The sequence below is a fragment of the Moschus berezovskii genome, chromosome 2 (assembly GCF_049115385.1).
Source record: "Moschus berezovskii isolate FMDL1 chromosome 2, NW_MosBer_1.0, whole genome shotgun sequence".
NCBI lineage: Eukaryota > Metazoa > Chordata > Mammalia > Artiodactyla > Moschidae > Moschus > Moschus berezovskii.
In genome coordinates this window covers 75083126-75100157 of record NC_142461.1, presented here as the reverse complement: position 1 = coordinate 75100157, position 17032 = coordinate 75083126, and the positions used below count along the sequence as shown (strand labels likewise).

Sequence of the window (17032 nt, the reverse complement as noted above, 5' to 3'; positions counted from 1 at the left end):
TCTGTTTGCACCAAGTAATGTAAGCACCCCTATGACATTTTTCATGAAACCATTTATCATGGTAGAAATTTTCTTTGATTCTTAAGAACTCTAATAAGAATGAATCTGCATACACAGAGATCAAGATGCATTTGTACTGTTTTCAAAGATAAACCTTGGGGTGACTACATGACTTTTCAGTATTTAAATACCTCCAACAAAAAATGAACCTCAGCATTAATTAAAAAAAAAAAAGGAACTAGGACATTTTGCAAGGTCTTACCACTAAAAGATGCTACCACCAGTTTTCTGAGATAATGTTTGCCTCTGAGAATGTTTCTGTGAAAAAAACCACTCCTTTGCTTTGGTTCTGAAAACAGTGTATTTTAAAACAGCTAAGGCAAATATTTAGGGGCACAGCTCAATATCGAAAAATTAGTTCAAAGAGGTAGAAGTAAAGCGTTTCTGTGTAATGTGCTTCTGCATAAAGGTAACAAATCAATGATCTCTGATCTAAGGAAAACACAACTGCAAAATGAATCACTCTTTTATAGGATGTTTAAAGATAACGGTTTTTAATAGTTCAAATATTTTTAAAAATCTCATCAAAAATGTATCACCTTAACAGTACTTTGCACATGTGGAATTTCATACCTAAATTTGATACTATTTTGGTTTATTTATGGCTACTTACAAGAAGACTCAGTAATAATGTCCATTCATTGGAGTCTTTTTCTTTGGTTGAGCCTACTGGGACCAGGCTGATGAACTATTTTATGCAAACGAGATGGTCAAATTCATGGCAATATGAATTATAAGGGTTCTCATTAATGGAAATGAAACTTAAAAGAATTTCCATATTTTATCCCCACTGTGGTTTTAGAAGCTAATATCCTGTTCAGAAGTTAGAGAGTTTGAATAGCTCACACAACCCTGTAAAAATTACAACTGGCTGCCCTTTAATAAATAAAGTCATTGTAAAGAATTACATTTACAGAGTGAAAAGTGAATACATAGCATTTCAAATTCAATTTTGGAAGTAACTAATAAGTACTTCCCCATAACAATATACACTAGCTACCTTTTTAACTGTCCATCATTAGCACCAAAAGATTCAACAAAATTACCTTTATTCTCACATCTCAAAACAATTCTGCAAATTCTTAGTGAAGTTTAAGTATAATCACAGACCTTAAATATTCACATTGTTTTCTATGTCATACTGAAAATAAGTTCACTACTTTTCTGGATATTCTTTACAAAATCTTATTAAAATTCCTGGTATTATCATCCCCATTATACAGTAGCACAACCACCCAGTATCATTTCACATGATAGTTCCGTAGAGGTTTCACATCTAAATTACCAAGAACAAAAAAACCCTTCCCTCCCTCATCTTGCACTCCTCTTTTCTATACTAGTCCTTGGATTATGTACCACTGTAAAAGTATAACTGTATCAAAATTACCATGTTTATGGATATAATTATATGCCATACAGAGCAACAAAGTTACATGTAATGACAAAGATTACTAAAGTTATGCAAGACAAGAACAAAGTTAGGACATGCTAGCTAGGCAAAGTCCCTAGAAAGAGACTCCTAGTATCCTAAATTCAAATAACATTGACAAAATAATGAATAATTATCTTAAAAAAAATTATAAAGCTACCGGCAAATCAGGTAATTGCTAAATAAAAGTAGAGCACGAGATTAAACTCTAATATTTACAACTGCAACATACTTGAGTAAAATTACAATTGTGCACATATCAGTGGCTTTGTAACAAAAATAATTCATACACATAGAGGAAACAATTAAGACAGTTTTCAGTTCAACAGAAGCTGAATTCAACCCATCTCAAAGATACTCAACAGCTCAAAGATTTACCACAGAATTGAAGATTAGCTGATAAACCAGAGCCACGTTACTGGCATTTAAGACAAATTTTAAACAAGTTAGTCTATCATTTGCTCAGAAGTCAGAAGACTGTGCAAACTTGACCTCAACAGGAATATAATGAGATGTGCAAACAAATGGAAAACCTCCACTAGCTGTTTTATCTGGAGGCTTACCTTTTTTTCTTCCCCTCAGAGAGCTTCCTGTTAACAACCGTAAGATATAAATACAGGTACAATGCACAGTCAGTGACCTTTTTTATTTATTGTTAGAATATAAAACAACTGAGAGAGCAATAGGCTTAATTTCATTTTGATAAGGAAGACTGCATTTACCTGAAAAAGAAATATGGCATCACACACAAACACACTTCAAGGGAGGGGTATGTTTAAGAACATGGTGTCATTCTGAATGCCAAAGGAAAAGCGATTCTGTTTACGGTTAAAATATGTAGTGTTAAAGTCCTTTATTTAACAAAAAAACTTACTAATTCTGCACTAATGTAAGTTTTTGTGAATTTAGTTTTCAAATCACAGTAATCTACATAACCATTATTAACACCTCTGTGTTTATAGTACTGCAACAAGCCAACAAACACTTAAATGCACTTCACATCAAGAGTATGTAAACTTTATTTTTTCCTCTTCAAGCCTTCAGAAATTCAGGGGCTCTTTCAGCAGCCAGTCTGGTTAGAACCTCTGAAGGCAGAATCAGTGCCTCATGGAATAAAAAACCATCTGTGGCACCGCATACCCATCCGGTAGTGAAGTGTCCCCCTTCAGTGGCTTCCAGTAAGGCCTAGAGTTTAAGGTTAACATGAAAAAGTGCCACCTGTGTTTTAGATTAGTGATGGACTCTGACAAGATAAAATAAAGTTATTCTGTATATTGTTATACTTACAAGCAGCTCCAATCCTGAGTATTTATGGTAATATCTAAACATACAAAAATGTATGTACATTTTTCTCCACTTTCTTGTAAACAGTTGTCAGTATACTGTTTTATCCCTTTATCAGTAAAACATGCAAATCATACATACAAGTATAAATACACAAAAGAAAACAATTTACACTCATTCAAAAGCCAAGCAACAACAAAAAATAGCTACAGTATTCAAATTATAAATAAACGAATGCTTGAGGCATCTTATATTCCTAGAAGCAGCCAGCCATTCACCCTAATGTTCTTAGCTGCAATTGTAGAAATACTGAGTTTTGCACCTTCCATGCTTTTACAGTATTTATAACACTATCATATGTGGAGATAAAGACTTGTTTACTATAATCTCTTCTTTTCAGAATGAAGAATAAAGCAGCACTTACAAATATTGAAGCAGTGGTAGTAACAGCACGTGTTACCACTGCTAGATCAGGAGAAGTTTTCCATTCTAACAATTTTTAAATTAAAAAAGTAAAGGAAAAATTGACCTAAAGAAATGATTACATGTTCATCCCTTGGGCACTTAACAGCGAGTCCAGCATGTCGAATGTGTCTTTGTAGTCCATATGCTGGCTGTTTGTACTGTACTCGTGATTGACATCAGGACCGTTGGTCTCCACTGGCTTCTTGTCCAGTTTCACGAGGGTGCTGAGATGTCCGTAGCCCACCTGGTATGTGACAGGGGGAGGAGGGGGTAAGGGATGGTTAAAAACAGAGTTGTGAGAGGATATATACTGCTTAACAGAGGAGGAAGAACTAGATGAACTACCTGAACTTTTGGAACTTTTGCTCATTTTGGAGTGATGGTTGTGAGATGCATCATTGATATGCAGCTTCTTTCTTGAAGAGCTGGAACTAGAGGAAATGCCATCACTGCTCAGGCCAACAGGACTCCTCAGAACAGTGGGTGGTATTCCGTCAGCACTGTGTTTACTGCCACCACTGCTGCTGCCACTATATGAGTGGGAATGCTTGTGGCTGCTGGGGTGGTGGCGGTTGGAAGGATGCTCCTTGTGCTTCTCCTTATGGTCCCTGCTAATATGTGGGCTTGAATGCTTGCTCTTCCCACTGCCTTCATCAGAAGAGCTGTGTCTTTCTGAGGAAGAAACTTTTATTTTCATTTTCAGTTCTTCTTTACTGACACTTTTATCAGTGGGTGGTATTGGAATCCGTAATTTCAGTGATCCACTCTTTTCCTTCTTCTCTGCCATGTATTTTTCAGGTTTTTCAGCATTTGTAATGGGAATTTTCATTTTAATGGGAGAAGTCACAGAACTGCTGCTGGCTGCCTGAGACTGTACATGTTTGTGTTGTTGTTCTACCTGGGCAGCTATATAATGATCCCTTGCATCCAGATCAAGGCTTTCTAGCTTACGTTTTTCTCTATATTTATCTAAAGACATTTTCTGAGGAATTACTCCAGGAGTAGCAGAAATTGGCCCATGGTGTTTACTGCTCCCTGCTTTATGAGTATAATCTTGCTTAACAGAAGAATGATCAGAAATTTTGTCAGGTCTGTGATGTAATCCTGAATGCAATGATACAGAAGGTCCCTGCTTGAAGTTGATGTTGTACTGGCTACCAGACAAAGATGTTTCCTGTTTCTGTGAATATATCTGTTCTGTCCTTGCCGACTCTTGATGCTGAGGCCATTCTTGGTGTGATGACAAACCATATGAGGTACTTGGCATTCCTGTTGCTAGCATTGACAAATTATCAGACGCATGGCTGTCTTGAACAGAAATATTTCCTGAATTTAGAGGTACTGGTGCAGGGAAAGCTGATGTAGATGGTTTCTGAAAAGTTGGTTTGGTAGGCACACCAGTAACACTATCTACTAACATGGAATTCTGGACCAAAGATGAACCCAGAAGAGGTGTTTCTGATACTTGTCCATCTACTTTTGGTTTCCCAGCTGCCTGGTTAGCCTATTTAAATAAAACACAGAAGAAACAATGACAGCAAAGGAATTTAATAGAAATTTCTTTGCTTATAAAAATTCTACATTAAATATATGAAAATAAAATCACCTGGACTTTGTTGCCAGTAAACAAACAACTTATTTAGAGGCATAAAATAAGACTATATATAGTGAAAGCATTGGCTTTAAATTAGATACTGAATAAATTCCAGCCCAGCATCTGAGAGAGGAATTTAACTTGTCTAGCTTTAATTCCCCCTTTTGTAAAGTGAGGATACTATTTCCACAGTAATCACTATGAGAAAAAGAAATCCATAAAGTATTTATAGCAAAGTCTACTGGACACAGTAGTTGGATAAATTATGAGCGCATGTAGCTTATGATACACTGTAATTACTTCAAATATTAGAAATAAGAATATTTAACCATAAAAATTCAAATTATTAGCAAATTGATGTTCTAATAAACCCTGTCAATTCTCTTACCCTCCAGTATCGAATCTTCTTCAACCTACTAGGCGTTTTCTCCAATATTTGTAGAAACTCATGTGTTAGCTCTAAAAATAAAATTTAAATTTAAAACTTAGAAGGTGCCTTTAGATTTAGAATTCTCTCAAGTGGGCAATATTAAAAAGAAAGCACAAGAGTTCATCTACTTCACGACCACCTTCCTAATTCAACCATCAGCACATACAGAAATACACACAGCTCTGAACTGGTATTTTCAAAGATGAATCTTAAAAAAAAAAAAGAAAAAACAAGAAAAAACCAAAACAAAAAACAAAAACAATCAAACAAAACCCCCTCCTCCCACATCTCCCTGATTTTAAATGCTTACTTACAATCTCTGAAAAATTTAGTCGCATTAAAAAAATTGCTCCCAAACAGAAAACGGCTATCAGGCAAACATCAGGAGTAACTGTGGTGGGCAAAGTCCATCAGTAGATTCTTTACAATCAGTGCCCAAAAGTTTAAGAAAAAAAGGGAATATTTGTATAATCCCAAAATGCCTTCCTCAAGATATTAATTACAAAGAGAAAATTAGTAACTTTATGACCCTAACCAAGTGATCATGACTATCATTACCAGCAATAAAACATATCAACATGATACACCTTGATGAAATGCAGTGAGAGGGACAACTCATTTCTGTGGTATTCTTGCCCAAAATGCAAAACCTCAATTTAACAATGGGAAAACATCAGACAAACTCTAATTGAGGAAAATTTTATAAAATAACTGGCCATTATTCTTCAAAGTGTTAAGGACATGAAAGAAAAGATTGAAAAATTATCACAGATTGGAAGAGATTAAAGGGGAGCATGGCAACTAAATGGAACATGGGATCTTAGATGTTATTATTATGTAGGATGCTAATATTAGAGAAGCTGGATACAGGGTATAACAGCACAGAATCTGTACCATTTCACAGTTTCTTTACATTTAAAATCATTTCAAAGTTAAAATGAAAAAATTTCTTTACCTATACTTTTAACTTCCTAGCAATCAACACATTATTAACATTTCAGTAAACCACGCTGGTCACATTTCTACAATTTTTCTTCTTAAATTTAGGATTACAATGAAATAAGAGATGATTCACTTTGTGGTATGGTTAAGATGAATTATAGTTTTCAACACCATAGAAAAATAGTGTTATTAATAAAGTTACTGGCCACTCTCAACACAAGTATTAATAATATCAAATTAGAATGTCATGTAATATTATGCCAATTTAGTACAAAAGACTGATAAAAATTTGGCATCATTATGTGCTCACAATCTGTGACAACTAGATCCTGCTAAAGTCTCAGGAGCTTTTTGATTCAGTTTAGACGAAAAAAAGATCTAATGCCTATACTATTTCTTCACTTGAAAAAAAAAAAGACCACTTTTCTACTGGGACACAGTAGTAAATCTAGCAGAAACATAATGCCCCTGGGTCCAAAATTAACAATAAATCGTTTTGATTTAGTTTCAGAAAAATTCAAATTATAAAAACACACGAAGGTTTCTTATTAATCAATAACCACCACCCTCCCCCCCAACCCTCTTATAGGTAGGCCAAATACAATTATTGTTGTTCTGGTGACAGTCATTAAATGTAAAACTCAGATACTCTTAACATCTGAAATTTTGTTACTTTTTAATGTAATCAAAATAGAGAAAAGGCTGCTATATAATATGTTGAAATTTTCAATATGTTAAGTGTCCAAGATTCCTATTCAGTGTTCAAATGAATATGAACTTGAGCTTTTTCAGAATAGAAGCAAAGAGATATTTAGATGGCTCGTGTTGTGTCAAAAAAGACTTTATCTACAATTTAAGAGCAGGATAAAAGGCAGATTACTTGCTTTCTGTAAACTTTATTTTAGAGATGTGTATAAAAACTATTTTTATTATCTTATATCTTATCATACCTATTATATAATATCAACAGATAAGACAACTATTTTATCTTATCTGTTGACTGCTAAAATAAGACGGTGGCACAGATAATTTCAAGTCACAAATGGGAAAATAAAAAGTCCCCATTAGTTTTTAGAAGATGTTATCTTTCAACTCGCTGAAGATTTCCTACTACTCTGAATAACCTTTCAACTATCACCAGTGAGCCAAATATGACCTGTATCCTGTTTTTGTAAATAGATTTATTAGAACACAGCTATACACTTACAGTTGCCTGTGGTCGCTTTCTAGCTCTGGTGGCAGAGTTGTCTTGTTGCACAGACAGTATAGCCCACAAACCCTAAAATAGTTACTATTTGGCCCTTCACAGAAAAGGGTGCAGACCCTTAAAGAAATTTCTTCCTTAAATAAGCATCTGAGATATTAATAGAAAACCACATTCCAAAGCCTTAGGGGTCTCTCACTTTTACGTAACAGATATCCTGTAAATCCAGTTTTCTCATCAGTTTCAATTTTGTAAAGGAAGCTGGGGAAAGCACACAAAAAGAAGCTGAAAACCTAACATACCAGTTTAGATTTAAGAAGTGTTATCTATTTCCTTTCTGAAATCTATAGTTCCTGGTTAAAATGTCTTAATCTGCAAGGATATTCCACTTTTGGCCTGCCAGAAAAATTTCCTATCAGGAGACCCCCAAATGCCAGATTCATAATTTATAGAACTGATACTCCCAATTTTTCCTTGTCAATTCATACACAGCAACAACGACACACTTTATCACCAGTAGAACAAGAGAACAAGGAATATTACCATGAAAATACCATTAGCTTACTGCTTCACACTGTCTACAGTAAGTACATGACTTTGTACAGTAAGTACAGTAATACGTGACTTTGTGTTTATGCATTTTAAACCCAACAAAAGTAGTATACTTTAAAATTATGTATGCTTGTATTATCAACCTGCAGCATTATATTATATTATATTTCTTTGAAAAGTCACGAAAGGGCTTTAGACATTGAGTAGTGGTTAATAATATGTTCATTTTCCGCCCCTTTAGGCTAATGAATGTATTCTCATCCTATTCACGTGATCATGTAACTACTTTTAAATCCTACTGCCAAACTGTTAAAATGGAACTATGTTTTTAAAGATGTTTTTTATCTTTTCAAAAGAGGAAATACCAGTAGATGAAATGATACCTGAGATTGGCATCGAGTAACTATAGGGTGAAGGAGGATCCTGGTCTGGCCAAAACTTTTCAACTGACCATGAATATATGGGAGCTCAATATTTTTTAAAACCTATACTGAAGTAGACAGAATATTTAATCCATGATAAAAAGTAATAAAATATTCTGTTGTAACAAAAAGATTTTCTCTACTTACCATCTAGTAATTCCAGAGTAACTGTAGGATCCACATATTCCCACCAATGTTTTCCATCAGTTGACACAGGAATCTCCCAATTGGACCATTTGCAAGCCAAATGAATGCATACACATGCTATCACTGTTGGTTTATACTGAAGACAGAAGGTTGTAAGATGCAGACTGTTGTAGAGCAGATTTGGAACGAAGAGTCATAGAAATTCAAATATGTAAAACAAAGAAAAACATTTACCAATAAGATTAGAGGAAAAACAAAATCATGTAAGTTTTTTTAAGTCTAGAGTACAAAACCTTATTTATAAAATTAAAGCTAACATTATGACACTTTTTATGACTATGGTAACAAAAACTCAAACACTAAAAACCCATATAGATTATCAATGTTTTCATACTCTTACTCCCCAGAGTATATTATTAATACTACTAATACTATCAGTATTTCTAAATTTTATTTTTACATCTAAATTACAACTATTTTTATTTCTCTATAAAAGCAGAGGAAGACAGTACATTTCCAGTGATTATTATATATAAGTAAAATAACTTAAAACTTTTTTGGGTGGTATTTTTCTTTTGTAATGTCATGGTAGAATAAAGAAAAAGGCAGAAAACTGTACAATTGACAAGGTAATTTTAATACCACATTATAATCAGGATTCTACCATTCCATGTGGCTTAACATTCATTCATTCTGAAGTAACTCATATATTTAACACTTATTTAGGTAAAACTATCTTCTCAGCAAAGCCACAGAGAAAACTTACCTTTTGCTGAATAGCTTCAAGGCCCAATGCTGCTAAATCTACAAAAATACTACCTCTCTCCTTCCATGACATGCCAAAAACTGCACTTGCAACATGTCACAGCTAGCCTTTTCTAAGCCAAATTTTAAATTTAAGTGGTTTTTGCCTCCTTGTTCAGTATTTCTAGGGACAGAGGTTAAATCCCAACAAAATATACCTAATATACTGGCTTTTTTGGCAATTCAAAGTTTTAAACAAAACATAACAGTACCACAAGAAATTAAGGACCACATAAAGCTGGTTTAGTCCACTCTTCCCCAATGACTCATTTAAAAAAAACAAATATAAATCATTATTATAATCAATCCAGAACAGAATTATATATTAGATATGAAAGACTTTTAAAAACTACTCTTCCAGTTCAATTTCAGAACTGATGAGAATGTCCATTGGTCAAGCACAAACCCATACTGTTCTTTAAATGAACTAAAGAGAAAGTACTGTAAGTTTTTTTAAGTAAAAATTACACTTATGCAAATCAAGGCACTGATAGGATGTGACTACTACTAATCTACTACTGGTGGGTATTATCTGGAAAAAAAAAATCCAAGTTATATAAATTTTATTTATTAAAAAACGTTAATGATTAAAGTTAAGATAGGATCAAAGTGAAATTTTAAAAATTGTCATTTAACTATAATTGTAAACTAGAAATAGCTTTATACTTACCAAGTTGCTCGAATTTCTACGTTAAGTTTAGCTCTTTGTAATCTTTAGCTGCTATTCAGGCTACCAATTTTAGACTTATGCACTCACAAATCGAGAATATGTCACCAGAAAGCACCACTACACTTCACATTGTGCATTTAACCCCTCTGTGCCAAAAGTCCCTTGTACAATACACCGCAAAGCAGACAGGAAGGTACCACCACAGTAGATGGTCCAGTCTCCTGCTGCAACAAGGGTGAGAGACACATTGAGGGGGCCCTGCATTAAAGGAAGCTATAGTGTGCTACAACAGTGCAACAAAGAGGGTCAGGATAACAACCTGTTGGTAGCCATGAAATAGGATGTCTGTGCCAAATCCTTGCTTGCTGTAAGAAAAGAAAAAAAAAACGAAGACAATACTATCAGCTTTAATATGCTACCATCAAAAAGTTCTCAACACAACAAAAACTTCAAAGATTTGTACACAAAAAGTAAATTTTACTTACTACTTACAAATATCACAAGAGCGCCATCATTTTCTATACTACTGAAAATCTTCAACAACATTCACTCAAATGTTTCTTGCTATCCCCCAAAGATCTGAGAAACAAGCCGATTTGCTTTTAGCTAGCCAGTTACAAGGGCTAAACTTGTTACTAAGTTAAGCATCTAGTCATCTAAAAGTTGCAATAAAGCATTCTCCTGGATTTAAAAAAAAAAAAGAAGAAGAAGAAGAAGAAAAGATTTTGAAGTCTAATACAAAATACAAAGAGTTGCCTGCCAGACTTAATCCTCAGTCATCACATTTAAGTTGGTTTAAGTACTTCCACCAAAAAAAACAAAACAAGAAACAAAAATAAAAAATAAACCCCCAACCCCCAAACTCAGAGAGGACAACCTGCTCAGTTTTTCATCATGTTACTAAGCATCAACAGAATAAACAACCTAAAATCATCACAAGGATGTATAGAAAACACCAATGTAATTATGTTTAAATTATATAATCCAATTAATGATAACTTTAGAAAAGATATAAGTACTTTAGAGGGAATTAGGATACTTCAATACTGGTCCTCAACAGAAAAGCAATTTTTAACAACTAGTTTCTTAAGACACTGACATTGAAAAAAACCCCCATCTCCCTTCTTCTACTTCTTAGTCTTCCCAACAGGGATGCCTTAGCTACAGTTTCCCTTTCTCCCCCAGTTACATTCATAATCACTGACACCTTTCCCCTCTGCTCACCTAGGATTAATTCACCTCCACTCACGCCACTCTAACAGGACTCAAGTTCCTTGCCCTCTCCTAGTTTTATTCGTGGCACGTGTAATTCCCCGCTGCCCCATGGATCATCAACATAAAAGGTTATTTACAAAAGGGATTTGGGCTTAGCAGAGCTGTGCTAAGGAAGAGTGTCAAAGCATCGGATGTCTTGGAGGCATTGTGACTTAAGTAAGGCATTCTTTCCTGGTGGAGAGGGAAGGAGAAATCACAGAAATGAAAGGTCCCTGTAAAATGACATTAGCCAATTTTGCAGCAAAGAGCATAATAACTTTCTCATCTCTAGATATGGGGGGCAGGGGAGAACTTCAAAGAAATCAAACCATTTACCCCCACCCCCACCCCACAAAAGAATCAAAATATATAGATAAGTAAAAATAATTTTAAATTGCCATTGTAGTCTTCACCTCAGAATATATGTAAATTCAGTAACCTATTAAAAGTCATTGCAACAGAGAAAAATGTAAGGAAAATGTTCTTTTGTTAGCTTAAAGTGGTTTTAGGGCAAAGGAAAAAATATATATACCAAACATGAAAGAACATTTTAAAAATGGACTAAGATGCAGATTATAGTTACTTAAAGATGTTAGTCAGACAAAAATGACATTAAACAAATTTTTACAAAAATTTAAGAATTTGTCACATTTTAAACATTAATAACAGTAACAAAAATTCAGATTTAAATATTTTGCTTTGGATGATATATCCAATTTACAGATTTTGTAAATGTTTATATTTTACTAAATGGACTTTAATCTCTAGCTTCTTTAGACAGGATTTAAGAGACGCTGATTCAAATTCCACAATACCAAGCTGAAAATTCAGTTTCATTTTCTACTAAGTGTGTGTGTATTTCTTAATATCTTTCTTCAACATCTTTCTTTACTAAGCTCAACTTAGGGCAAATTAAGTGGCTCTCCATTATTCAAACAAAACAGCTCACCCTTTCAAGTTTCCAGGGAAACAAAACTTCTCTAAAGCTTTATTTCTTAATTCCATGTCTACACTAGTTATCCATACAATTCTATACTATGCTGTAATACTAAGGATGAGAAAGTGCTACAAAACATATAACCATGAATAGGAACCATAATTAAATATAAGTAACATTTGCTCTTAGATTAAAAAAAAACTAAGTCCATTTCTTAACAATGACAACTCAGTTATCAGACAATAGGGTTTTTTTAATGTAGTCATTAACACAATAAAATCCTACCTAGGTATAAAATGAATTCAATTTAGAATGAATAAAATAAGAGAACATTCAGGTAAACACTAGAAATAAGGCTTCAAAAATCTTACCCATTTTGTTTAGAACAAACCTAAAGAAGTCTACTGGTAAAGGAATAAAACCGCAAAATTTCATTTTCAAAAAGTAACAGAAAAAGGCACACTAAAAGTTCCAAGTGATTACTATTAGTGCATACCACTTCAAACGGTAAACAGAAAAGGAAAAGTAGTACAGCATGCGTCTGTGTGAAAAATTATTTCTAGAGATACAATGATATATAGGATTCATTAACAAGAGTAGAAAAACATACATCACATGCTTTATAAGGAGTAAAGAAACAGTACAAAACTTTGTACTCTTGTTTATAAACAGTTTAATAGGTATATCACATGCTGTTATGTATCACACTATGTAATAATTTCCTCATTATACACAAAAAGGAAGCCACTTTTAGTAAGGCTAAAGAACTTAAATCAATTTTGGTCAAATGAACACAGGCATAACATTCCCTAAAATGACAAATCTAAAGGCAATTTTTATCTGAAAGATGTGAAGGTGACCTCCAAATGTGAAAACATCAGTTTTCAAGAAGTCAATGAAGTTTGATATAAACTGGAAATTAATACTATCTCCTCCACCAATATGTTAAATGGTCCACATCTTAAATATTAACTGAAATGGGATAAGTATAGCCTAAAGTAAAGAGTTCGAGTATTTGAAAGCCCTCTAATTATTATTATTTTTTTTAGTGAAAAGAGACTCTCACCTAAATTTAAAGGAAGTTAATTCACCAGGAAGGACCAAATATAGAAGTAGATGAATAGGCAGGTGTAGAACACTGAAACGTAACGCTTCAAAATGACATTTCTTGTCATTTTATAATAATAAAACCCCAAAAAAGCTAGGAGAACTAAAGAGCAGTCATATCAAATATAGACAATAAAAAGCATTAGTAATTTAAAAGTTTCAAAGATCCCTTACCTCTTACTAACTGGGTACATTTCACCACATCTGTGTGTGGGTGTTCAATGGTGATCTCAAAACCTGAAATGAAAAGCACTTTTTTTCCCAACCACTTATACCACTACAATACTTGCCTGAGAAATCCCACTCATCACACAACTGTAAGTGTGAATTTTTCATTATTAAAAAAAATCCAAAGTTAGTTTCTCATCACTGACATGCTTATTGTATCTTCAATCGTAAGAAGTAATATCTTGAAAAGCATTCCAATTATGAAAACTGAAAAAGTTACTTAGAGATAAATACTATTTATTCAAAATTCTGAATTACAATTAGTTTGAGATTATCCTTAAGTTACAAACAAACCACAATCATGACAATTATTAGAGCAGCCCCACAATTTAAGCAGGGAATTCAACTATGTAACATATTTCTTAAATATATTCCAACTCCTTCTTTCAGAAGATGTGACAAGAACATTTTTCATAAATATAACCTTTGGGCCACAGTGGCAGAAGCGATCTTTTAAATGATACAGTCCTCTTATTTCCTCAGTGTACCTTAGATGAAAGGGTTTCAATCAGTTAGCTTGTTATTAGATCTTATTACTAATAAAAATAAAACTGTTAAGGCAAGTAAACCCTGTAGGTAGGCCATAGTTTCTCCTTTTCCTTTCTTAGAAGTGGAGGTCGTTGTATAGTGCCATGAGAAGTAGTAAAGAAATAATATTTCAGTAAGCAGGTAACCTCGATTTTTTAAGTTATTGTGTGGTCTATTCATATTTCTGCTATTAACTTGCAAAAATTAACTTTAGCCATGAGTTGTATCGTGTAAATTCTAATGTTTCCCTTAAAATAAAGCTGTTCATTCTGTGTTTAAGAATCTGTCATCAGTAATATGAATATGATGGATTTTATATGATAAAGTAACTTTTAAAAATAATGTTTTTCCCTTCAACTTTCATTATATGAATATTTGTCAAATCTCAGACTTATATAATAACAGTAACTTGCTAAATCACTGGATTTGGAGAGAATAAAAAGATTTTCACTTTTATTTTTGTTTATAGTTATGTCCACATTCTCACTTTCATTTCTATATCTTTTTATACTATAAAAACCTTCAACAAGTTATATGTGTTTCAAACAACCTACTTGTGTAATAAAAAAAAATCTGTCATAATGGAAAGCTACGATTATTAGACTTCTATTCAACATCTGGAAATTGAGTATAAATAAGATAAAAACAACTAATAATAAACAGTGATTATTTATTAAATACTATGTGGCAATTAAAAAATATATCTTTCATCTTCAAATTCAGTGTTAAAGCAGAATTATTATTCCACCTTGCACACACAGGATAAAAGTAAAGGAACTCTGACCAAGTTTACAAAGTAAATAAACAGGACTACATATTTAGGTGCAGATCTCAATAAAGCCTATATTCTTCCCATGACACCTTGCTAGGTCCTTCCAGAAGTAATACATGACTTTACACAGTTCACACCTGCTTAAAGCTCAATCTCCTAATGAGTAAAGTAAAAGATTAGAATAAATGATCTTCAAAGATGACTTAAGTTGCACAAACCTTATAGACAATTTAACTTTTAGTTTTAGACAAGGATGAAAGACACTTAAATTACTATGTCACATTTTAAATGATGTGATAAATTCATTAGCTCTAGCATAGGTGGACTGCCTTGGACGTTTATTAACATTAAAATCATATACAACAGCCCTAAAGGACCATTTTATTCCCCAATGCAAATCCAGAATGAACTAGAGTCTTAACTATCTGAAAATATGAGAAATCACACTGAAAGCTATGTTGACCATTCAATTAAATGCTAAATGAAATTAAAATTTAAAAAATGGTTTCCTCAGAACCAAGCACTACTACTCTGGCTCCAAGCTGTATTTTCAAATGAAACTTTCTTCAATGATAAAACTATTTCAGAATCTTTTCCTTTATTTAGAATATTGCATTCAACAACACACACACAAATAATATTTGATGTAAGTACATACCTAGGGTTTGAAGCATTATGGTTTCAAGTAAAACCAGTTCTTGAGTCTGTTGAAGATAAGTCTGCCAGGTAAAAATAATAATATAAAAAAGTTTAATAAACATAATACTACTAGACCATGGGAATATTAAATCTCTTAAGATTAAATCACAGATTCATTACAAACTCCAACAAAATCTTTTGGAAATATGAAAATGAACTGAGGGTGACAGATAAAAACCTATTTTCTGTGATAAATAAATTCAGTTATTTCTAACACAAGAAATGTTAAAACAAAACAAAACCAATCTAAGGATAATAATACAAAAGGGGGTAGATTAACTGAAAAAAAGGGATCTCCAAGGTCTGTAAGGTTAAACTTTACCTAGGCATTGACAGGAAGCACCAACTCAAGAAAGATTAAATTCAAACTGGCCTTTAAACAAAAGGTTCATCAGCTCACTACAGGATATTTCATGTATTAATTCCTTGGCTTCCACAGTTGGTCAATGAGTTATTTTTTAGAATAACTTTCTCTCTTCAGAAAAGACAAAATCAAAACAAACCCTCAAACCCTTAGATTAAAAAAAATTTTTTTTTAGCTATGAAACACCGAAACAATGTATCAAACACCTGCAGGGACAAAAACAGAGAATCTTTTTCCTCAACTTCACTAAATCATTCAAATGTAATCACTCAGGGAAGAAAAGGTATGAAAAATTTTCTGCCATCTCATTCTTACATCATGACAGATGACTAGGGTGGTAAGGAAACCATATTATATATAAATATTCATTTATGTAAGGACATACTGCTAAACTCAGTGAAAGCACCTTTAATTTTATTAATGCCCACTTTGAGAAGATCACTGAGCTTCATTTTAAAACATAGGCTTTTCTATTATTTAAACAATACCCTAAGTAATCGCAAGAAATAATTCTGAGTTTGTAAAGTTAATAGAAACTACAAGAAATAATCTTAAATAATCTCATATTCACTATACTGAATGGCCACATTAATATTTTAGTCTCTTAAATCCAACATGTAGGATAAAAACTTGTCATTAATAGAATCAGATATATTTAATCTGGACCTTAAACTTGATCCAAATCAAACTGAATTAATACTGGTAGTCATTCAATAGTTAAAAGTTCTTGATAAAGCAATTCAATTACATAGGAGTGCTAGAAAAAGGATTTCAAAAGCCCAGAATGCTATAGCTTCTGTTTTAAGACGTCAGAAGACTTAAAAATGGGGTTTTGAAACTAGACCTATTGAAATGTTGATGAGGAACAAGCTGTTTGGAAACTAGTATTACTCTTTCTTTTCCCCCCTCCAGACTATTTTAGGAAAATAAAAATATTTTGAAATGCCACTCATGTAAGCATAGTAAAATGCATCTTTATGTATCAGAGAAAAGCAGTAGTATATATGTACTGATAATAGAACACTTTTGTAAAAAGACTAATTACTGGTCTAGAGATAAATCCAGAGACTGTTCTATTCCTTCATTTGCTGACAATTTAAGAAAATACATTCAAAGGTGATATGATGTACCCTCTACATG

The 17032-nt window shown here is 33.0% G+C and overlaps 1 protein-coding gene across 7 annotated transcripts in view; it reads right to left on the bottom strand.

The window, feature by feature from the left end:
- Positions 1–537: 537 nt before the first annotated feature.
- The window catches only part of CCNT2 (cyclin T2), a 35210-nt gene continuing 18715 nt past the window's right edge, over positions 538–17032 (bottom strand). For 2 of the 7 annotated variants that reach the window (XM_088829026.1, XM_055397226.2), the window contains 7 exons: positions 15488–15548; positions 13476–13538; positions 10323–10368; positions 8530–8693; positions 5221–5291; positions 3584–4742; positions 538–3482 (listed from right to left, as the gene is read on the bottom strand). In XM_088829026.1, coding sequence (XP_088685152.1) covers positions 3415–3482; positions 3584–4742; positions 5221–5291; positions 8530–8693; positions 10323–10368; positions 13476–13538; positions 15488–15548 — 1632 coding nt within the window. In that variant the 3' untranslated portion in view covers positions 538–3414. Of the gene's footprint in view, positions 4743–5220; positions 5292–8529; positions 8694–10003; positions 10369–10488; positions 13444–13475; positions 13539–15487; positions 15549–17032 lie in introns of those variants that run through there. The other 5 variants (XM_088829023.1, XM_055397225.2, XM_055397228.2 and 2 more) reach the window with 4 other exon arrangements.